At 40.1% G+C, this 24,202-nt stretch overlaps 1 protein-coding gene across 7 annotated transcripts in view; it reads left to right on the top strand.

Annotated features, from left to right (window-relative positions):
- st18 (ST18 C2H2C-type zinc finger transcription factor) overlaps nucleotides 1–24,202 on the top strand; it is a 51,038-nt gene that overhangs the window by 10,279 nt on the left and 16,557 nt on the right. For 4 of the 7 annotated variants that reach the window (XM_058068396.1, XM_058068394.1, XM_058068393.1 and 1 more), the window contains exons 3-8: nucleotides 11,622–11,734; nucleotides 14,663–14,708; nucleotides 15,387–15,423; nucleotides 16,697–16,884; nucleotides 20,845–21,543; nucleotides 22,777–22,911. In XM_058068396.1, the coding sequence (XP_057924379.1) occupies nucleotides 11,622–11,734; nucleotides 14,663–14,708; nucleotides 15,387–15,423; nucleotides 16,697–16,884; nucleotides 20,845–21,543; nucleotides 22,777–22,911 (1,218 nt within the window). Of the gene's footprint in view, nucleotides 1–2,533; nucleotides 2,701–5,879; nucleotides 5,901–11,621; nucleotides 11,735–14,662; nucleotides 14,709–15,386; nucleotides 15,424–16,696; nucleotides 16,885–20,844; nucleotides 21,544–22,776; nucleotides 22,912–24,202 lie in introns of those variants that run through there. The other 3 variants (XM_058068397.1, XM_058068398.1, XM_058068399.1) reach the window with 3 other exon arrangements.

Below are 24,202 nucleotides of genomic sequence, written 5' to 3'. Positions count from 1 at the left end.
TGCTTTTAAGTGAGACACAGTGACATGCAGTGTTAGATAGTGATCCCCATGAAAAATGTACTGCATCTTTCAAAAGAATATAGCCTTTCTGCTGACATTAACATAAACATAGTTGAGTGTCCTAGAGCCATATCAACAACATGTACTTATGTTTGCTTTCCTGTATTTGCATATGCAAATACAGCTTTTTTTTTTAAAGAAGAGAATTAATTCAGTCCTTTTATGTCACTTTCTGTGATGAACAGACGGCATCAAGTGTTGCAACAATGAGGCTTCAATACCACCAGGAAGATGCATTTGTGTCACGTTGAAATTAACTGCAATTTAAGATAAATTTTTTACACATCGCTTCAATTCAATGGAGCAGTGTAAATATGCTTTGTTTGGGTGTACAGGCTGCCACATGACATTAGTCGCATTGTTTTGTGGAAATTGCAGGGTGCGCTGTTGAGTAAGTGGAGGTGGGGAGGAGAGGGGGGGACGCGGGTGGGGTGTTGGTGAAGTTCCAGCGCTGACATTTTGACCCGGCAGTGCATTAGAAGAACTCAGCAAACATATTTGTGTAGGTTTTGTTTCCAGGAGGAAGGTATGGTGCTCCTAACAACGGGGTGCTGCGACACTTCACTCAGCTTACATAATTTGCAGCAGAATGCAAAAAGCTTTTAGACACACATGTGACCCATTGTAATACCTTTCTAAATGCAATCAAACACTTCCTACAAATACGAGGCAGCACTTTTAAAATGTGCACCCTTGTTTGACATGTAATTTTGTCCAACCCACTCCTCTTTCATTTCTCCATCAGCCCACATTTTTCAGGAGATGAAATAAGCCCAACACAAACAGCAGTTTATGTTTTTACGCTGGCTCGCAATTTATTTTATTTTCCAAAACCTGTGAACAGATGTTTGTCCCAAAAAGAGAATATTACATTTTGTGTTGAAGCCTCGTAGACTCCAATATGTCACCAATGCATTGACACAAGTTGATCTGTCGTCTTCAAGCCACACTGATGACACGATGTAATCTTCTCAGTCTTGTTGTCGTGCCCTTGGCAACATTGTTCGCATTATTTGATAAGATGCTTAGATAGATGTTTCTTTAGGTCCAATGCGAACGCGTCTCCTCGCTCCATTTTAGCGTCTCCCTGCTGAGTGCGCCGTGGCTTTGGCTCTTGAGGACAGTTACAAATTAGACTTTCAAATGAGGCATTAAACAAGGTGATGATCAACTGCCAGACCTTAAGTAATAATCATATTCACCAGACTTGCTTCACTAAATGCACAAATCAGTGGAGAGGGGGGAAAAAAAGTGAAAATACATCATGACTACATATTGTCTTCTCACGTCAGTCCCTTGAGACTTGAGCACGAGGGGGTTGATAAGCATGTTTGGGTGGCCCCTTCCATCAGCTGGGTTAGGATCTCAAGGGGGGGGATATTTTTTTTTTTTTTTTTTAGAAATCCCAAGCCGCCACCACCCTCCCCCGCTCTCTTTTGCCCCTCTTGCCCCGAGGCTCCACCCAGAAGTGTGGTCGCCTTTGTCATTGTAATCTGGCTGTGTTTGCTAAACGCTTCCACTGTTTACTCTCCGCTATGGGGGCTTGTATGAACAGGAGTCAGCAGGACGCAGGGTGACATCACTTTGGATAGATGAAGTGGGGGTTGGGTTGGAGGTGCATTTGTGATTTCTCAGACCCCCCCCCCCCTTTTAATCGTTTATTCTACTGTACCCTGGCCTAGCTCAGGAGGCTAACATGGCCTACAGGGAGGAATTACACCTAATTACATGAATAACATCTAGGCAGCAGTCAATGGTAATCATCAAAAATCATTTCCAGGTCTTCCGTTGCCTTTCACTGATGGTTGGGTGTGACGGGCGGGGTGGGGCGGGGGTAAATCATTGATGCAGGAGAAATGAAACAGACTGACAGGTAGATACATAAAAAAAGAAGAAAAGGGGGGGGAGGATGAAATCAAATTAATGGACAAGGATTTCATATCATCTATTTTTGTTGTTGCCGTAGTGATAAAGTCGCAGACATTGAAACTGGTCTGTTGAGCCATTGTTATCATCCCTGGCCATCTGCTGCTGAGGAGTGACATTCCCTCTCATTTGCATGATGAGTGATGTATGAGGAGGTTGGGAGGGCATATGCCTTGCTCTTCTGACAAAGCCAAGGAAAGTTTTTTTTCCTCCCTCTTAAATATCACAGGAAATGAGGATAAACAGTAAAAATAAAGAAAAAATTGTAAAAAAAAAAAAAATAAATCCTACATAAACGTTAACCTATGAGTCTTGTGAGTGTTAACCTTTTCTGAGCAAATGTGCGGCAACAGCGCACTCGTATGCTGGAGTCGAGGCGAGCTAGTGCATCTGCCTCCTTGTGTGCGGCTGTTTGTGTGTTTTGTGGCTGTGGGAGTAGAGTGAGGAGGAGGAAGGGAGGAGGGAGTTGGGCTGGAGGAGGAGGTGGGGGGGGGGGATGGGCGGCTGTTGATGTGCAAATGTGCATCATGTTGAAGGGCTGTGAATGGGGAGGTGTGACGTAAAAGGGACCCGAACGCAGGTGCTTATCTCGAGGCTGTCAAAGGCACAGTATGTCATATTCCCGGGGACTACCTTTCAAAGCCACAGCACCAGCGCCAGGCACCACCAACATCACACTGGGAGGAAATCAAACTTTTGGGATCGCAGCTCTAGGTTGGTTTCAAAGTTCTTATGTATTTATTTCATGTAGTTTGCAGAGGATCTTTGGTGTTCCATATGTGAGGCGCAAAGCGTTTAAGCCGGCATTGTGAGACTCAACAGCAGCTGAGAAACTTGTTTAGATTCACTGTTAATGACTATTGCACTATGCTGACATAACACATTGTTTGCCCGGTATTCAAAAAAAGTCTTGCTGGAAAGCGAAGGCGGCTTTTGTCCACATTTCCGACAGTTTGAGGGCAGATTAAACAGCTCAAACTGCTTTCTGGTGAGACGTGACCCATATTTGATCATCCAGATAGCATGAGATAGTGTCTACCTAGATTAAATGTGCTTGTGTATGAATATAAGCTTGTCTTAGAGGAACACATGTTGGTATTGTGCACACAGACAAAGCATTGTCAGGTTGCCTGTGGCTTTGACAGTGACAGCTGTACATACAAGACCACTGAGCCTGATGGTGCACTTAAACATTGACTCTGTGTTCCAATAACATATTTGTACAGGTTGGCAACTCGTTTATTACTTCCTGTTTTTGTATCACGTCTCAAAAGATTTGAAAACTTTATCTGTTTATGTGGGCGAGCATTAAATTTGGATCGGGATCGCACCGTCTGGTCAAGACTTGTATAATTAGTCACGTCTAAACTGTGGCAAAAGTTTGCATAACTATATGCTAAGGCTGCATGTGGCATGACAGAAACACAGTGTGCTTGTGAACTTTGGTGTTACGTGTGGGCTTAGTTGTTAATTTAAAAAGAATATATCAGAGGGGGCTGAAAGCACTCAACAGTCTCTCAAGCAACTATTGATTTAGCAGGAGGGATGCTGTTTAAAAAAAAAAAAAGATTTGCTGCGCATTAAGGCTTTAAAATTAGCTTGGACGACCCAAACTCAATTTGCAAAGTTGTTTGTGTGAAGTCTTAAACTAGGTTCTTGAGAACTGTAATGGTTTTGGATCCAAAAAAAAACTTTTATCAACAGTGATTTATGATATTTTATACATGTAGATATTTTGCACAATTCAAGTGTGTAAACAGTTCCATTTGTACAATAAGTACCTTTATCTTACCTCAAAAGTAAATGGGACACACAGTCCTGACTTTGCTTAGGAGACAGGTGAAGTAAAAGCTAATAGGAAAGTTACTTCTCTTTACTTTGCTTTAATTATGCAAACAATAGAGCCAATGGAAGGGCTGTGTGGTAAAACAGTGATAAGTAAAAGGCATTATTCCTCACCGAGTCACCCCTCCCCACTCTCTCACTTTGCCCTCGCCTTTAAAGCCCAGGGAGGTTGGTTGCTACACAACGAATCAATGTGACCTCTGCCCGCCTCCAGGAACTGTCCATGGTACCTGCTGCAATACCTTGTCAAACAAAAGCACCGTTAACAAACTTAACTTAACTTAACTTAACAAATCCTGTGCTCAATTACTACATTTTTTTGTGACAAAAACAATTTAGACATTTCCTCATATAATAAATTGATTCTATGCAAACAACTAAATCAAATGAAAAACTGTTATCAGTGACAATGTGTTACCTGTGACCCCCATCGCCCACCAATACTCAAACTTCAGTTGTTTAATCCAGGAAAATGAATTATGTGGATTTAATTCAGCGAGGTCTCAGAAATGATCCATCTGCTGTTGAGCAGCTGGCGAAAGGATAAATGTAATTAATTACTTAACTTTTGATCAGTATTCTAGAGAAAGAGTTGTTTGCGTGTCCTAATGTGGAAGACAAACAAAATGAGGCAGCGGGGGTCATGATGTACTCTATTTTTTTTAATTAATGTCAGAAACAAGGCTCTGTATTTATAATGTGTTTACTTTATATACTTTATATTTAGTTAATGTCAAATATTTATAATGTGCATGCATTACAATTAAAATGCTCTACAAAATTCATTTTGTAATATGACAATTATGCTGGATTCAGTTATTATTGAAATTGTTTATTTTAAAAATGACATTTGAAATTGTATTACTTATTAATAACACAGTTATATATAAATATATACGTATATTATTAAGCAGAAATACATACATAATGTGGCAGAAAATCTTTTTTTTCATGGACTAATTTGTTTGATTGACAAGACCAAGTGATGAAATGAATATTCCACATTGCACGGACTCGTTTGGACTAAATATATATTTGCGAATTTACCTTGACGACAGTGTACCTCCATTGGCTGTGACTGGGTTTGTTGGCCTAACTATAAAGGATCTGCTTATACCCTGGTGGGTTGGGAAGAATTAGGATTTATGAATTTATTTCCTCTGTTGTATTGTTTAAACAGCTTTGGTTTAGTTTTGATCCTTTCCTCTTGCCTTTGAGGCTGTTCCACGGTGTCAGCTGTTGACTGATAGTAAGAGAACTGCCTCACAGTGTGAATGAAAGAAAACTAGCGGTTGGTAAACACTGATAAGGGATAAATAGAAAGCGGTCAGGCAGAGATAGTTCTGTGGGAGCCCAGATTGTGTGCGGTCTGTTAAAATGAGATTCTGAGCCTGTCCTTTTTATTCTTCCCTCCCCTCCCCTCCTCTGTGCGGCGTTTGTCTGGAAAATCTCCAGTGACCCGGCTCACCAATCCCAGGCTGCACCATTCTCCTCTTTTTCTATTTGTTTTGTTCTTCAACAAGGGTCAAGTTGGCCAATACGCACGTTCCTGATGTTTACGGACAGCTGTCATGACTTCAAGTGCTTGCATTCGTACTGCTTTTCCGTGCACAGCAGCCAGAAATGAGTTCAGTTAAAGTTACCTATAACCAAGATGTCTTTAAAGTTGATCTGATCTCCTCTCCATCCATTCCCTTATCATATGCGATTCAAAGTTATTGTTATCCAATTATTTTCATTTCTTATCCCAGTAGTCATCTTTCTTCGTGTGATTAAAAAGACCTTTGGAGGTCTTTCCTGGAGGAGCACCATGTGGTGTATTTATACAGAAAATAATTCAGCCCATTGTAGCCCAGCAGCTAATGAGATTGGTTGTTACGTGAATGACACAAAGGCTAAAAAAAAAAAAAAAGGCTTGGTGTTTCGGGTGAATATCAAGAGTGTGTCGACACACTCTCAGCACTGTGGACGAGTCTTCCATCTCCATCATATCTTCTGCTCCATCTCCTCCATCATGTCACCACCGTGAGGTGAAAGACAAAGGCTTAAGAAAAAGAAGGGCCACCATGGTAAGTTGAGCATGCGGACATGTTAAAGTGGGGGGCCAAGTGCTTGTGTCTTGTGTTTGAGGCTGCTCTATGGCCATCTTAGATAGGTAGATTTGTGGGAGGGTCAGTGTTCCGGTGACTCTGAATAAAATGGTGACATTTTGGTGGCTTTTGCTGTTTAAACTTGATACACTTTCTGGTGTGTGGACTTGCGTTGGTGGTGGTAGGCGTTAATGCTTTTTAAAAGAAATAGTTGTATCTTTTCCAGGGGTGCAAATTTATCCAAGTAAGTGAATGGTAGAAGTGTTTCTAAAAATGTTAAAACTTGCCGTTGCTTTTTCGTACAATTGCTGCACATTTTGTACCCTCTCTGACACTTGAATTGTAGCAGTGATGGTTGTATTACAAAATGGGAAGTGCATTAGCTTATCATGCTCTGCTGTCGAGCTAGAAAGTGGGTTAAAGTCCATTGTGTGTATTAAAGCCTGGACTTAAGTCAAATCTACATTTTGTTAAAGATTACTCATTTTATTGATGCCCATAATCATATTCATGGACCATCTGCTGAATTGGCAAGCATAGATCAAACTCGCCAAACAGCCCTCCTAACCTTTTAAGTACAAAATAGTCTGGCTTAACTGTGCGGGCCCAGAAGTGTGTGTATGCGAGAGATTGTTTGGATATTGGATAATACTTAATTTAGATCCTGCAGGCTGCTCATGCCATATTTTATTTTATCGTGATCTTCTTATCAAGATCTCCTATCTTTGGTAGCAAAGCGCACTCATGTTTGAACAACTGAGCAAACGATGAGCTGAGCAAAATGTCTGCGTAAAGAAACGGAGTTTATAGCCATCGCCATGGCTGCGTCGATTTCACAACGCACTATGTCACGGCTGTACGAACCCCTTGAGTGTCATAAACACCGCCGAAGCTTCTTGTTTATTCTTTTGTTTTTCTTCTGAGCTAATTCCCGGCGTGCGCTCCACACAAATAGGAATTCACCACTGGGCATCCTTGCCGCATGAAATACTTATGTTCGACTCATTCCAGACAAAGCTTACGCAGATTGAGAATTCATATGCCAGAGGTAAATCCGAGTTAACACGGATTTATACTGGCATGAGTTGAAGGACTAGAGTTTGTAATCCAGGTGGCCAAGGGATTTTACTATGCAGTGGCAAAAAATCACTTAAAACTCTCCCCAACATCCTGAGCCACCAAGCTCAATAAGCAGTTTGTCGATGACATGCATATATGTATTTGAACTTAACATCATTCAGTCAAAAATATATATTGTTTTCTATCCATACAGATTTTGAGCCAATGATATCCACTCAAAAATGTAAACCCAAGCACTTTAACGTTAGTTGCCAGACGTAGGCTTACTTAGTTTGGCTCTGGTCAGGTATGGTCTGGCGATTCCTCTTACTAATCTTAGCGATGTGCTCACTGCCACGTGTTTTTCATTAAGGTGATTCGGTGGTCATATGCATTTAGCTTTAGCATAAAGCAAGTAGCTGCTACAGACTTGTTTTTCTTACAATGTATACGTATGTATATGTACCTTTTGGAGAGAGTAGAATTGACGTTTATGGTCATGGTCAAAAGTGTGTGTGGTATTCTTTACTTTGTGGAGATGAGTGTCTAAGCGCTTCTATTTTAGGGGCAAGACTTTGTATGTGGGTCAGGTGCTATAATCATATTCAGGTTTGGGGTCATGGGCGGTGTTACGGTTGTTTTCAGCTTCTCTGTGGTTATGGTCACTCTCCCGGGTGTAAATATACATCAACATCGAGTCGCCTTAAGTGCTGAAAGTGTGTGTGCAGCAGAGATAGAGTGGAGTTGTTTAATGACAGGAACAGCTGACTCATTTAGAGAGCGCAGTGAAAGGTAATTAACCCTGGGAAAACTACAGCTGCCATGCGAGCTGTTCACTTCAGTGCAATCTGATTAGAAATCACTGCTCCAGTCCCTGACTCTTTCGCGAGCACTATGTCCAAGGTAAAATTTTACCTTCACCCCTTGGACATCTCCCCTGGAACACAAGAGACCTGCCTTTTGTGTGCGGGGGATTAAGCGGAACGGTTACTACGTTTTTCCAAATTGCAGACCACCTGGTTGCATTCATGCAAGCACCTCCATAAAAGGGCCTCCTTGGGCAGGCACAATGAGCAGGATTACTCTGCTCATTGTTACAGCGGGGTTGGAACTTCTTTTTCCCCTAACACCTGTCCCCCAAATTAGGCAGGTTTTGAAAAAAGCATGTTGACAACAGCATTCAAAGATTGAAACTAACACGAGGGTGCTTTGGCAGACTGTTCTTCATCTCGTCCGCTATTGAAGCGTAGTGTCGGCTAAGAAGATACTAATTTTATTAGTCTCCACATTTTGGTGTCCTTAATTGGATTGAAATTCACAAATAAAATAGGCAGATCATCTCGGCACCCTTCATTTGAGAGGGGAACTAAAAGAAGCAGAAATTTGGTCAAAAACAGAAATTGACTCTCTGATGTCAGAAGAAACAATCCGGACTTGGTGCCTCTGTGTGGTCCGGCTCCAATTTAGAGGAAAGGCTTAGGGATGACTTTGGAATGTGATGACAAGATTCCTAAAATCACCTCAGCAAAGGTGTCACCATCTGACTCTTTCATGGGCCTCTTGCTAACTCGCTCCAATAACAAGTTTCCCCTGTAGTTATGCCATCTTAACAAATCATTGAAGCGAGAGCCGCTAGCCAGGCTCCTAATTGTCTGGTAAGAATTCTGGGAGCGGTGTCCTCTTATTGAAGCGCGTCTGCCTTGGAGAGGAGATAAGATAGCGATATTTAGAAGTCATCTTTGGCAGAAGGCACAAACACTTTCTAGTGGGGCTGAGAGGCTGTTGTGTCGGAAATGTTTGTTGATTTTCAAGATTTTACTGTGAATGGTTCATAGAATGGCAGCACAGTCATATTTTTTCAGACTTTTTATTATGGTATGGTATGATTTTTTTCCCCCACACATAACGTAACCAGTTGCCTGATCAACTTGCCTGAAAAGGAGTAGGAAGAAGCAGAGGACACCATAACTTTTACATGTTTACATATTTTGTCATTACCATCCTGTGTGAGAAGAAAGGAAGGTGTTAAAATATATCATGAAGTAACTAGGATTTAAAGTAAAATTTAAAAATAAGGATTAAAATGTCATAAAAGTGTGAATATATAAATAAATTGCTAATAATGTTGTTGAATATGTCAGACTTAGCAGAGATGTAAATAAAACCAAATAAATCAAAAACACTGAGGGTAGATATATGAATGCTAAGTAAAAATATTGGCTGATTTGCCCAATTTATGGGTAGCTTTTGTATAGAATTTGAGCAATAGCTTAGGTTGGAATATCGATAATCAATAAAATTAATATTGTTGAATTTGACATCATCTATTTATTGGTATTGGGGGGTGGTTATTGTTGATTGTTGTTGAATTCCACCTTACAAAATACGGCAATTTAAATCATAAGTAAAAAAGTATAATAAACTCACATTTCCATTGCAGTATGTCAAACTAATACAATTAACATAGTTGAGAAATTCTATTTTTACTCTCTTCAACCCAGATGGTATTTGGGCTACGTGTCCTGCTCAGAAAAAAATGTGTTTATATTCTCTCAACAGAAGTTGATTTTAATCTCACAGCCAAGTTTAATTTGCTCACCGTAAAACCATTTGCATGTCAATGGCAAAAGCAATCGTATGTTCTCTGAATCCAATTTGAACCTGCCTTCCACTGGAAATAATCTATATATATTAAAAAATAGGGGTGATCGCTTTACAGGTGAAGCTGCTGCCAGCTGACCTTTTCGCTGTTGCCAGCAAACTTTCTATTTGCCAGGCAGATGGAAACACGCCTACTATGGCGTTAAATAGAAAAATGAGATCAAACCACCCATGTCGTCAAACATTCATTACAAGGAAATATGAAAGTAAAAGCGTCTATCTCGTGCTCTTTATTACACATAAACAGAAACACTTAGCATGTAAAATTAATGTGAAAATTATTCCTGGGGTAAACTATAAACACAGAAGTTACCCCGCAGATTTTTTTTTTCTCCCCTCTCCTCCTTCCCTAGATCAGAGTGTAATTGCCAGTAATCAGGTCTGTTTGCTGCTGATAAAACCACTCTGAATGCGAGGAACCCTCTTTGTGTGATGACTCAATTATGCCAGAAGTGGCTCATCAAACCTGGCCCATCAGCTGCTTTAATAAATAAGGAGGAAAACTTGCTGCAGGCGCATTATAATTCCATTCATTCCATAATTAAATCCATTCCAGTTTTAACCCCTTCTTCGCGCAGTGTGCTTCTGGAAGGGAAATAAAAACAAGAAGGGCGGGGGTGGGGTTGGGGATTGGGTTGCGGGGGGTGCACACCAGACAGTGACCTTGCACAGAGCATCCATCCTGCTCCCTATAATTCACAATGATACTGCTGAAGAGAAGGTTAAGAGAAGGAAGTGAATCAGGAGTTTTATTTCTAATCTAAGCGTTCTTTCCACACTAGCAGACAGTAATTGTATTAAAAGTCTAATCTAATCATAACAGTGACATTTTCAAATCTTATTCTGTCTAATCACATTTGCCCCTTTATCTCACACAAATGTAAATAATGCAATTAATTTTTACAGCCAGTTCAGAATCTCACTTACTTTGCACCTCTGTCCTGGCTTTTATTGCTTTTTTTTGGGGGGGGGGGGGGGGGGGGGGGGGGGGGGGGGAGTTGTGGTTGCCATCACAATAGCGGCTGTGTTAATTATACCAGAGCGTCCCAAGTGCGCGGGATAAGCAGGCAAGCAGGGGACGCAAGGACTCAAGGTCAGCGATGAATATTTGTAGCAGCTGCACACCATTAATAAAAAGGAAGAGCGCCACCAAACGCCACAATTGCAACCAAAGTCGTCTTCTTGTTGTAGTGATGTCAGGAGGTATCTTCTTCTTCTCCCAGCATCTTCAGGTCGCTTGGTGGTAATGGTGCGAGGCCATGGTTATTCATGACTGCCGGACCCCCCCTGTCGCGGCCCATTCGCCCCTCTGTGGTGGGAATGCTAGCAGATGGGGTTGAGAGGGAAGGGGGGGTGTTTGGGCTCAAGGACAGCAAGCAGCCAAATAGAAGATCTGGTAGACCCTCAGCATCATTGTATCCTCCCCGGTCCCCCCCCTCCTTCTCCTGAGGGTCCGAAACTGTCCTCTGAGGAGTGTAATTTGTCTCAGACTGGGAGTGTGTGTTTAAATATTAGGAAGGGGGGGAGTGAAGGGCGCATAAATATGATTCAGCAGATGATGAACCAGCTCAAATAGTCATGAGTCTTTTTTCATATGCTAATGAATCCAGAGTGAATACCCCTCCCTTCTGACGCTCCCTTTTTTCCCCCTTTTTTTACAGCTCTGTGAGCTATAATTAAGATGTGTGTGTGTGTTTTCAAAGCTAACATAAATAAATAATTCCATAATAAGATCTGTGAAGTGAGCAGGATGAATGTACTCATTGTGTTCTACCTTGTTTTCCCTCTTGGATGTTTTGTATTAATTAGAAGACAAGTAACATGATCAATCAATTTGCATCATCTTCCCTATTCCACGTCAGCCATTAGTACACCCTGACCCCCCACTTCTGGGAAGAAAATGTTGAAAGAAGTTAGGGTCTATTTTCAAGATTATTATAATTATTATTATTTATTTGTGTGTGTTTTTTTCCAATACAGGGAATGAACTACACGATCAGCTCATGAGAGAGAAGTGTGCAAACATCTATAAGGCCGGACAGTGTGAATCTGGCATCTTTTCCTACAGAGTGCCCTCCAAACAACAATCAAAGGTAAATACATGCTGAAGCAACGCATTATTCAGTCATATACCAGATTATTACGTGAAAATATTTCACCACAATGCCACAAATGGAGATGATGTGCACCCTTTGTAACTCTTTAGTGAGTCAATAGTTGTTCTTGTATTGTCTGTTTCCTAATGCGTTTTAGCTGTAATGCAGTAAAATAGGGTCTTAGCAAAGGTTTAGTTATATTTATATTATATTTACAAAAGGCATCAAGTAGACAGTTTCTCTGTTTCTATAAGGCATGAGAAAGAAACGGAAAACTGAAAATGCTAAATTTACACATGTGTTGAGGATGTTTTGAATAACATAATGGCAGATCTTACGAATTCATATTGTAGCCATTGTAAAGTTGTGGAAAAAATTACCATAATATTTTATTTGCTTATTCTACATTTTATGAGAAATTGAATTTAATGAAGTTAATAAGTTAAATTTAGTAAAAGTTTAAATTTCAAAATGTATGTACAGCATCCTAAAGCCTTGCCTTTTGCTTTAGTTTTAGTTTAAGTTGAACAAAAATCCACATTATACACTTTAATTTTATTTTTTTAATTATCAACATTGTAAAATAATATTGTATTTATTGTAATAACTAACAGTTGTGCCTAATGTACGACAATGTTTTTGTTTTGTTACATTTTAACATTTTGTCGGACTCAAAATAATTGAACCCTCCATTGCAAACTACATTTATAGTTAAGTAATGTATAGTTGTGTTTTTGTTTGCAGCTGTACAGTGGGGATTGAATCATTTTATATAATTGATATAGCTATTAAAAAGAGAAAACACCTTACAAGTAAACAGGCGTATATCAGCGTTGATATTTAGCTAGAGTGATACGACCATCTTTGATTTTGATGAATGTTCTTAATTGTCAGAGGATGCAAAAGCCACATTTTGCTTTCGGAGCAACACAAACTGTGTGTATGTGTGGAAAAGTGTTCCAAACTAACGAGCTACATTCATTTTTACTCAAGATAATGTATATTGTTGTGGAGTTGTTTGTCTCAATAGGGTGTAGTAATCAAAAGTAATGAACCTATTATGAGCAGGACCTCTGAGGGCCCGGCGTGGCATTAAGAGAGCGCCACATAAAAAGGTTTATTAAAGGAAATTAAGGTCCATCACTGCCACACCTGCTCCCCTATTATAAATGTATGACAGGTCAGTGCCTTCAATCACAACAGCAAACGAGAGAGAGGAGTCATGTTTCCCATTACCAGGGAAAAGTAACAGCGCATCCTGTGACTCACACATTTCGCTGGCTTGTGACCACTATGAGCCACCATCAGCCTGGAATAATTATGTTTAATAGGTTTTATTTGGGAGCCACTAGCAACACACGGACAGAGTGGATGGATTTTGGCGACTATTTCTAGTCTAAACACACGCACACACACACACACACACACACACACACACTGCGGCGATGCTGTCCGCACTTTAATGTCATTATTATTATATAGTGTTATTAGGTTTTTAGTCACCTTTGAAACTTTACCTAACAGTCTTACTTTTGGGATGCTTTTTGAATTACCCTCAAACTAGCAACATCATTTTCAGGCTTTTTGTCAGTTTGGTGTGTTTCTGTCAGGATGAAAATGGAACGTGCAGTAGGTGACCATGATGTACACCCACCATATATTTTTTTGGATTATTTTAATGCACGGGTGAATAAAAGAACCATTAGAGTGTAGTTGCACAACAAAGAGAGAGTGGTGAATGACTTTGTTTGTTTCTTTTGTAGCTTAAAGACACCCATACAAATTTGTAAAAATACAAATACATTTATGGTAATATATGAAGTATACTAACCTGTATTCACAGGTTTATTTGTTCACTAGTGATGGCCAATACCACAAATTTTGTTACCAGTACAATACCAAGTAAAACAGACATTGGCAGCTGATACCAATTCCAGCAATGCAACAGTAACGGAAGTAAATAATATGCTATCAACATCAGTTATTAAATCCCATACCATAATTGCTAATTTTACGCCAAAATGGCTTACCGTTAACTTTTTTATGAATCATTTATGCAGCTATATTAAATAAAATTCTACTTTTTATGCAATACAACTACAATACAGATATCCAGTATTTAAATATATTTGGCACTCAAATGGACATGGCGGAAGGAAAAGTAGTTCTTTCCAACAAGAGTATCTCAATACAGCATAACTGTGTCTCTTAAACATGCAGTCAAACCTGCCCTAGTTTTTGTTGAAAATGTTGCTAAATTTTGCTCTGGTTTTCGTATACTATTCCAGTTACCCAACTAGTCTGGTTATGTTGTACTGCGTCCGTTGCAGACTCACTGTCATGGGGCCAAATAAAGTTGTAAGTGGCAGTACATTTATAAAGATGTATGGGAAGTCTGCATCAACAATAACGTCCATCCAGTTGTCATTCATGATTATGTCAATTTGTTTTCTTCAGGTAAAACTATAATTTTATTGTTATTGTTATTATTATTTTAAATATATGGTTTGTTAATATTATTGGGTGTCTGCAACAAATTAATTGTAGTGACCTTATTTCCTGGGTTTGGGTTTTGGGTTTGGGATCTTTTGGAATAAATTAATGATGGAAACCGAGGTTCCACTAAATTCATATTGACAAAATAATACAAGAATTAATACCACTTTCTGAAACCTTGTTATTGGCATATATATTTATATATTTGGATTGGTCCATTCACGACATTTTTAATGTCTATAAAAGTACTTGACATTGCCACAAGGGCCAAAAATTGCAGTACAACCATCCATTTTCAATTTTGCTTCCAGTTTGCAGTAGTTTATGAGCACTCTTGAAGCTCATTTTGGTCATATATGTCCTTAAAAGCTGAAGTAAGTGTCAATGAAACATAACCATGATGAATTACACTTTATATTTTATTGGCAGATGGATTCCGAAGGGGAGGAGCAGACTTTAAAAACATGCAGCACAGGTAAGCCAGTTTAAACACACACACACACACACACACACTCACGGTCCACTTATCTCCACGATTAGGGGTATCAGTTCAACAATCCAACTTTATAATAACATTTCATGTATTATCTTATTGGCCTGAAGTGCTTTGATTATTCACATGGGAAGAACTTCATTAAATTGTAACAGCGGCTCAAATTAGTTAAGGAGTGTGTGTGTGTGTGTGTGTGTGTGTATAGAATGTGTGATTGAAAGCCTCTAAACTGGAAATGTCATTATGAAAGTGTTGAGGGGCCTGTGAGGCCCGCGCCGCTATTACCGCATGTTGGGGGGAGATTCATGAAAAGCGTTATTATGATTATTATTGGTCGTGCTTCACAGGAGGAGGGGTACAACTTCACACGAGTAAATTGATTTAGCCCTTTTAGATCATGTTGTCAGCTCTGTCAAAGGACGGGCGACAGTTGTGACTCAATGAAAAGCTTTTCACATCAATGAAGTGTCCGCATCTTTGTTCTTGTACTGGCAGTACCCACGGGCGATGAAGAGAAACAAATCTATAGTGAAATGCTCTTTTTTATTTTATTAAACATGCTGTACCGGTTAATCCCTCGATGCGATACAAAGGTACCCCTAGTGGCCAGGGGTGGGTATTGCATGTGTCACTTTTAAATGGGATCTTTATTTTTGGCAGGGCTGGCTAATCAAGACTTCGTTACTGAGAATAGCAGGTAAGATTTTTACAACATAAAGTGTACCACACTAGTGGAACCTTAAAGTCAAACGCCATTTGGAGTTCGAACCGTTGCGATGGATTAAGGATTAAGTCAATAAGAGTCCTTTGTTTTTTTTATACACCCACTAAAGAGTACCAGGAATGGCAAGTAGGAAAGGTAATGTTAGCCATAGAGTAGAAAAGTCAACTGCACTGACTTCCGTTTTACCAAGTAGATGCCAACGTAAATACCGTATTTTATCACTATAAGGTGCACTTAAAAGCTTTTAATTTTCTAAAAAAAAATCAACACTAATCTGGTACGCCTTGTGTGCACAAACTTTGGAAAACTGTTGTTGTGCGACTTTCACTGTAGACCATTCCCGCTAACGCAGGGACATAATACGTAGGGCACATACGTACATTATGTACGCTGGCAACGACAACCCAATCAGAAAACATGACGTAATACGTACACTTAGCGTCCGCCACGCCTTCGGTACTACCGGTACACTACCGGTATGCTACAAAACAACATTTCTCACCGCTACTGTGAAAAACCAAGTGAAGCAAATGAATTCGGAGCTTGCCATTATTCCAGGAAGATTAACAAAAGGATTCCAACCGCTGGACATTGATGTAAACAGGGCGTTAGAGCGATGGATGAAAGACGGCTAACACGGAGTTACGCCACCGAATGAGAATGGATTGTGGATGCTTGGGCTAAAGCAGTGGTTCCCAAACTTTTTTTTTTTTTTTAGATTCAGCTTTGCATGGATACCGACTGCATCAGTAGTCTGTGTTTTCCTAAGGGATTATTGTGCCTTTACAATGCCCATATTCAACCATGAAACAGCATGATTTACTTATTCATATATTTTTGAAAAACCGGGGCAAAGGTCCAAGCGTGAAGTGTTGAGTGGTACAATCATGCAAATGGCTGAAATGAAAATGACTAGCTCATCGAGAAATGGAAAATTTTTAATCCTCCTTCTGCTCTGTGTCCTGAGTGAGTAGTTTTACTTTATTGTAGTTTTGTTTAGTTTGATAATACAATTGTTACTGCTCAGTAAGCAATATTAAAAACATTGTGGAATAATCCAAGGTGTTATGACAACCTTTTTTGAAATGAGAATGACTCGGAAGTCAACGGGTGTCACGGAACAGATTGCGTTGGACTTTGAAGGTTCCTCTGTGGTCGGGCTTGTCAGTAGTCAGATTGTTATCCCAAGCTGCCCCTTCTTGACCCCTCGCTGCTCCTTTTGTCCCCTTCGGTACTTTCCCTCCAGCCCATATGGGTCCTTGGTAAGGAAGCGTAGTGCTCAGGAAGGGGTGCAGGGCGCCCCCATCAACAAGAGGAAGTCCCTGCTGATGAAGCCTCGCCACTACAGCCCCAGTGAGGCCTGTGCCGATGAGAGCGAGGACCTGGCACCGCAGCGGGACAAAGACGAGGCGAGGAACACTGACACTCCAGCAGGTAAACAGATGTCCTGTTGTTTTGTCTGTTTTGATGAACAATTGACACTGAATTTTAAAATCCCATCTGTTGCATTCATATTTGCCTCCCCTCCCTCTGCTCACCGAGCAAGCCAGCAGCCTCGGTCATTGTGCAGTGGAAGTGAAAGACCACACCGCCGCCGCCACCGCATCCGCATGACTTGCGTGTCGCGTCCGCTAAATGCAAGTTTTTGACAGCTGATCTGCCATGATAGTTCTGACTTGGCGGCAGCCTCTTGTGACGGGGCCAGCTTTGCGACCCCCTCATCTGTTCGTCAATGGGCCGGTCCAAAGCCATTGAATCCATAGAATGAGAAAGTGAATGGGAGCCCGTGCCAGTTGATTTAAATGAGACTCCCTCCATCCTTTTTTTAAATTGAATTTCAATTCAAGTCGGCTATTGTGGAGAACAAATTAGCCGTCAACATTGCTTGGCGAGATTGGCTGGTCTGCTTATTCTCCACTAAGTCTTCTCCAACATGTATCATCAGAAACACTTTTTGATTTTCAAAATGTTTGCCCCCCCTTCTCTAATGACTTGAGTTTTGTCCATTTTGGTGGCAGCGTCCACAGTGAACACGTGCATTCTCGCTCACCGTAATTTGCACTGATTTGGTATATTTTTAACGATGTAACTAAGCAACAAACGTAATTGTCCCTTTCAAAAGCTTTTGTTAAGCCCTCTAACACAGTCTAATACATAATTAGGCATAATGTCTACAGCTCATTATAGTGCACATGTGTGTGTCGTTAAATGGACAAGGAGAGTAGCTCAGTGGATTCATGTGGCTCAGTGGAAATGGAATTTATTTGTTTCCCGGGTTCATATTACAATGATTAAAGTGATTTCAGGAGGTGAATCATGCCCTTTAAACTCACATGCCATTGGCACACTATAATTTACTTATTTCTGTTGATGTTTTGAAAGAGAAATAAAAAATAAATTGAATTAAAATGTCAGACGTCAAAGCAAATATTGTGTTTTATTTTTCAGTTGTAGTGGTGCGCTCGACCACTGTTAAAAATGCTAAAAGTAGACAGAGAATTAAACAGCGGGGAAGGCGCTCATATCTGCATTTAAACAAAAACAAAAAAAAAAGGCGTAAAAATAAGCCTCTTGTTTGGTGGATCCGCGCTGTGTTCATCTGCAGCCAAGTGCAGGCCTGCTGCAGAGTGCCGCTAATGGCTATTCTGGAGTGACAACTCTTCACCTGGTCCAACGCACAAACCGTCGCAGGGATCCAATTTTTTTTCCTTTTTCTCACTGCACTTCTCTGCACGTGTGTGTGTGTGTGTGTGTGTGCAGCAGTGTTGGGCCTGCACGTCCAGCTGGATGCCAAACAAAACCCAGCTCGCCTGCTGCATGAATGTAAATACATGTAGCTGGCTGTCATTTTGTACTGTGCAGGTTTGTCTTTAGACGTACAGTACCGTGCTAAAGCCTTCATTGTTACATTTACGTTTTTCATATCGTTCAAATTGCTTTACTAACATTTTGGGAAAGGTAAAGGTCATATTGCATGTTTCTATAAGGGATGGGCATGATAATCAAGACAGTGGATCTGTGGTTAGCGTCATTAATTTGTTCCAGAAGGTCTGACTCTACCCAAAACGGACGCTGATTAAATCAATATTTGTGTGTATTGTGTGTTATCGTTTCAGAATTATATTTTTACATGCAGAAAAGAATTTGAAATGCACATACTGTAAATGCATATACAGTAAATGATGAATTAACATTTAAGGTTGTTTTTAAATTCATTGAAGACTATGAGGTATGTCTTAAATTCAGTTTCTCACCTTGATAACTCAAAATGGAGCCAAAGAAAGTTGCAAGTGCCAGCATTTGGATAAAAAAGGTGAGAAACACCACTGAATTCAAGAAATAACTCATGACAAAACAGAAAGATGGTGTTGAAGATGAAGGTTTTGATCTTGCCGACATATCATGTCTTTGGGAACAGTCACGTTTTCAATAAAGGCCAAATTAACCTTAAATGTTAGTTTAAGCATGGAAACAGGAGTTCCGAACATTTAAAGAGATATTCTCCCATGCTTCTTGTAGTTCATTTCAATTTGAAATTTATTAAAAATTTGCACCATTGTTTACACTTTTAATTCAACGATTTTATCATTAACTCATTCGCAACCAAAAATGGATGTTTAGGTTTTTTTGTCATCATCAAGAGGGACAGCTTTTTGAAAAATTGCTGGGTTTGAATTAGTTGAATAATAAATCAATAAATAAATACACAATAATGTGCATTGTACTGGCGGCATGCATTTCATTCAGCCTAGTTATTAGAGCCCCATATTTTCATTTAGTTGATTTTTAAAGCTCTTTTTGTGAGGATTAATTTACATTTTGACTCATGAATAAGTTGTCTGCTAATTCCTATGTCAGTATATCATCATCCCGACCACGAATGTGATCTGATTCCTCCCCAATAGATCCCTTTCTATCTCCTCAACACCACTGAATCCTACTTTTTGCTTTGCTCTCATGCTGTCTGGCCACTTAAGAGGATAGAAAGTTAAAAAAAAAAAAAGCCTCATGGCCCAAAGAGACTTAACAGAGCATAAGTTTGAACTGTTTGAGAGGATCAAGAGAGATTTGGTGGAATCAGTCCAGTTGATAGCATTGCATTGTTAATCACTGACCACGACTTGAGATAAATCGCTGGTGTTAATAAGTCTTGTTTCACATGCATTTTAAGGGATAACTTCTCTGTAACCCTCTTTGTCTGTTCCCACTGACGATCAGACCGTAAAGTGCACAAGGCTGGAGTCGCTTTTGTGGCTTTCTCTGTGGGTTAAAAGGCCATGCAATTAAAATGAGCGGGGGCACACTGTGATGATGCGCTACAAAATAGCTAAAATTACTGAGACACTTGTGGTCAAACATGAGTGTGTTACCTGAGGCTAGGATTTCAGTTAAAAATCCGTACCACGAATCTGACTGTGCTGTTTGCAACTGGAGTTACTGCATATGAGTACATGTTCACAGGTCTTACATGGTAAGAGACCACAGAGACTCAACACGTTTGTTTTATATTCTGTTCTGTTCTGTATAACAAACGTCAAAAAAGTCCAATGTACAGCAAACATACTGGTGTAGTACCTATACTGATACTATAGTATATACTCTTTATTATTTCTTATGAAAGTATAATTTCATTCATTCCTTTTTGGGGTCGCGGGGGTGCTGGAGGTACACCCTGGACTGGCCGCCAGCCAATCACAGGGCACATATAGACAAACAACCATTCACACTCACATTCATACCTATGGACAATTTGGAGTCACCAATTAACCTAGCATGTTTTTGGAATGTGGGAGGAAACCGGAGTACCCGGAGAAAACCCACGCATGCACGGGGTGAACATGCAAACTCCGCACAGAGATGGCCGAGGGTGGAAATTTTTTTATAATTTATAAAATCTTTTGTGAAAAAACAAAAACAAGAATGTTGTTTTTCCATACGTTTTACAACAGATGAGATCTTTCTGTTTAGCTTCAACTTAAAAAACACCCATAACTAATTATTATATATTTTTGAATGATTTCCTACTACTGAACAGTAAATCCCCTATAATCTTCATCTTAAATCTTTGGTAGATAAAGGAAAGAAGAAAACAATTTACTTGTTCAATTCCGTGTTTCATGTTCAGCTCACACAGGAAAAAAAAATCATATTTCCTAAATGTTGTAAATCTGAAATGTACTTGCCAGTAATTGCTTGGGAATCAAAACATGTTTTTCTCATGATATTATTCATAGAAAAGTGAGACCATGTAAAACCTTAAATGGATTTGTGAAGATTACAAAGATGTCAGATTGTTATCCCGGTGTTGACTGCCACAAAAGCACATGTTTGCTGTGTTAAGACTTGTAAAAAAAAAAAAACATGTTAGATAATGAAGGTTTCTTGTTGTTTCAGATTCAAACTTAAGTCCATTCAATGGCGTTACTGACAGAAATGATCACTGCGATTCAACGTTAAAGTCTAATGAATCGCTGGGGTGGTCCGAGGCCACGCCTGAAGCCTCGCCACAGTGTGAGGTCAGCACCCCTGAAGGCCACATGGATGAAGATGAGGAGTTCTTCAATAATGAAGCAGAAGACCAAAGTCAAGACAGGCTGAGCAGCACGTCATCTCCTCAGAGCTCCCTTATAGACAAGAGGGAGCTGGAATGGGCTTTCTCTGCCAAGATGACCGGATGCAGTCCCTCCAGAACCCCTGATGACTCTTCACTCAGGAACAGCCACGTGAAGGACGAGCCTCACCCTGAGCTGGAAGGTCTCATGGTCAGGGAAGGCCTTTTACAGGCCCAGGCGCTGAGATACAGGCTGTGCCCGACGGCGGAGGAGGACAGCGATGGCGAGTCCGAGGCAGAGAAGCCTCCCCGACTGGAAGGCTGGGCGCTGGACCTCCACCAGAGAGGCCTGGATATGGACCGAGGCAGAGTCAACCTGAGTATGTTGGAGCAGGCCATCGCTCTGCAGACGGAGCAGAGACAGGCCCTGCATCACGCCTACAGGGAGATGGACCGCTTCCTCATGGAACAGATGACCAGTGAGAGGAGGCACCACAGGATGATGGACATGGACAACAGGATCAGCTACCCTGCAGGCAAAGGTCGGTTCAGACATTTACAAATAGAGGCTACATACTTCATTTATATCACTTCAGTCAATTTTACATATGCTTTTATGGGGTGCAGCAAATCAATATACTGTATGTAGTATTTTGGAAGAACCATACATAGTGGGCAATACAGTTTAACCATGTTTTAACCACATTAACACAAATATATTACTACTTCATTTTATAAAGTTATAGTAACATATCAAGCTTCGTTAGATGTAGTTTAATTATAATGGCTGTCTTCATATAAAAAGTGTCTGTCACATGTATTTCTGTTCAATTTAAAGTTTTCTTTTATATCACAATATTAATTTTTTTTATGAATGGGTGCATTAATTAATTAATTCATTAATTTTCTACCGCTTATCAACGCAAGGGTCGTGGGGGTGCTGGAGCCTATCCCAGCTATCTTCAGGCAAGAGGCAGGGTACACCCTGGACTGGTGGCCAGCCAATCACAGGGCACATATAGACAAACAACCATTCACACTCACATTCATACCTATGGACAATTTGGAGTCACCAATTAACCTAGCATGTTTTTGGAATGTGGGAGGAAACCGGAGTACCCGGAGAAAACCCACACATGCACGGGGAGAACATGCAAACTCCACACAGAGATGGCCGAGGATGGAATTGAACTCGGGTCTCCAGCTGTTAGGCCTGCGTGCTCACCACTTATTCACCGTGCAGCCCGGGTGCATTAATTAAAATGCGTTATCTTGTAATACATTACTTTTATGAATAAGAAGTTTTAAGAGTTGTAGGAAAACTACCAACATTTTGGCAACAAATGAAGTCATATACTCGTATAAACAAACTCAAATAATGAAGAGAGAGACAAAAATGCAACTACTCCGAATATTGGATCGAGATAGGAATCAAGTGGATATTTAACCATGACCATAAGTCTTAAATCCTGCTAAAGTACCTCTCATGTTTGCCTCTGATTCTTCAAATGACCGTGGCTAAATGTGTAATCCTCCATGTAATCTTTCCACGGATGGGCATTAAGAAGTGAATGCTGTGTGTTGAACTAGAGCCTTAACTAAAATCACAGATTAATACATGTATTTTATGAAAAAAGAAGTGTCTGGCTTTTACATGATATTATAATATTTCAATCTCTTGGCCCGTGTACAATATAAGTGCGTGATTCCTATTGTACACAGAGGTTTACATTGTCCGTATGAATGCAGTAAAACATGTTTTCATGTTTCCATAGACTCTCCGAGGACAGACAAGAGGGACATCAAGTGTCCCACTCCAGGCTGCGATGGCACGGGTCATGTGACTGGCCTGTACCCCCATCACAGAAGTTTGTCTGGGTGTCCCCACAAAGTCAGAGTACCTCCAGAGAGTAAGTGTGGAAATAATATTACTATTGATTACTTCATGAACTGAACAATAAGTGTGTTATTGTAGCAGTCATACAGCCTCATACTGAGAACTGTTTCAAATAATTTGGTGAGGAACTTTTATTCACTCAACTGCAGCGAATACCATGTTTTATAGAATAAAAATATATGTATTTTATAAGTGGTTGGCATGTTGGCCACACAGTTAGGAGTTTTCATGTTTTCCCTGTGAATGCATCGGTTTTCTCCAGCTACTCAGAGTTCCTCCTACATCCAAGGTTAATTGGCGACTCCATAGGTATGAATGTGAGTGTGAATGGTTGTTTGTCTATATGTGCCCTGTGATTGGCTGGCGACCAGTCCAGGGTGTACTCCGCATCTCGTTTGAAGTACAGATGAAGATGTGTGACTAAAGAATGAATGAATAGTGGGTTGGGTACATTGTAAAAATACACTATATAAAATCAACCCATTATAATAAAATTGCATATTAATTTGCAGTATAATATATCATTTAAAAATATACAGCCATCATACAGCAACAATAACAATAGTGTTCATGTATTTATTCTACATTGATATTGCAATGGTCATTTCAGCCACCACCTGTTATTTATTTGAGGTGCAGCATTAATTTATTCACATGTGGCGCCTATAAGAGAGGAGGCCATTATTGGAGCAAATATGGTAAACCTCTCTGACAAGCTGTCAATCAGAAGTGATTGATATTACCTTTGGGAAAGGAAGACATTTTGATTCAGCTCTTGTACCGGATCTCATTGGATTGTGTATCTAATGTTGTGACTATTGAGGGTACATATTTTACACATGAAGTGTTAATTGCAGCAGTCGTGTCAATCCTCTTAGCTTAAATGTTTCATTCCAACATGTGCATCACACTTTTAGCAAGTAACTTAAAGGATTTCTCTCTCTCTCTCGCTCGCTCTTTCTCTTATTATGTGCATTGAAGTCTTTTTTTCCCCCTTGGCGATTGTTAAGACATTTCAACAAAACTCTCAACAAACATTCCGACATTAAAGCGTAATGTTACAAAAGCAACAGGAAAAGTAATTAACTTTCTGCAAAAGGGAAAAAAGGCGTATGCTCTCCGAGTGGAGGCAGTGTTTAGTGAATCAAAGGGTCGAGCTTGCTATGCCATTGGAAAAAAAAAATAGACAACTCCATGCCAACTAATTGGTGCACAGAGAGAAAAGAAGTTTCTAAGGATACAGAGCGGACCTTTGTTTTGTAGAATGTAATCAGACGCTTTTCTTAGCACTAAGTAAAGCTATT

The sequence above is a fragment of the Doryrhamphus excisus genome, chromosome 3 (genome assembly GCF_030265055.1).
Source record: "Doryrhamphus excisus isolate RoL2022-K1 chromosome 3, RoL_Dexc_1.0, whole genome shotgun sequence".
Taxonomy (NCBI): Eukaryota; Metazoa; Chordata; class Actinopteri; order Syngnathiformes; family Syngnathidae; genus Doryrhamphus; species Doryrhamphus excisus.
Note: the sequence above shows the minus strand (reverse complement) of the source record. Positions and strands in the feature narration are given on the sequence as shown.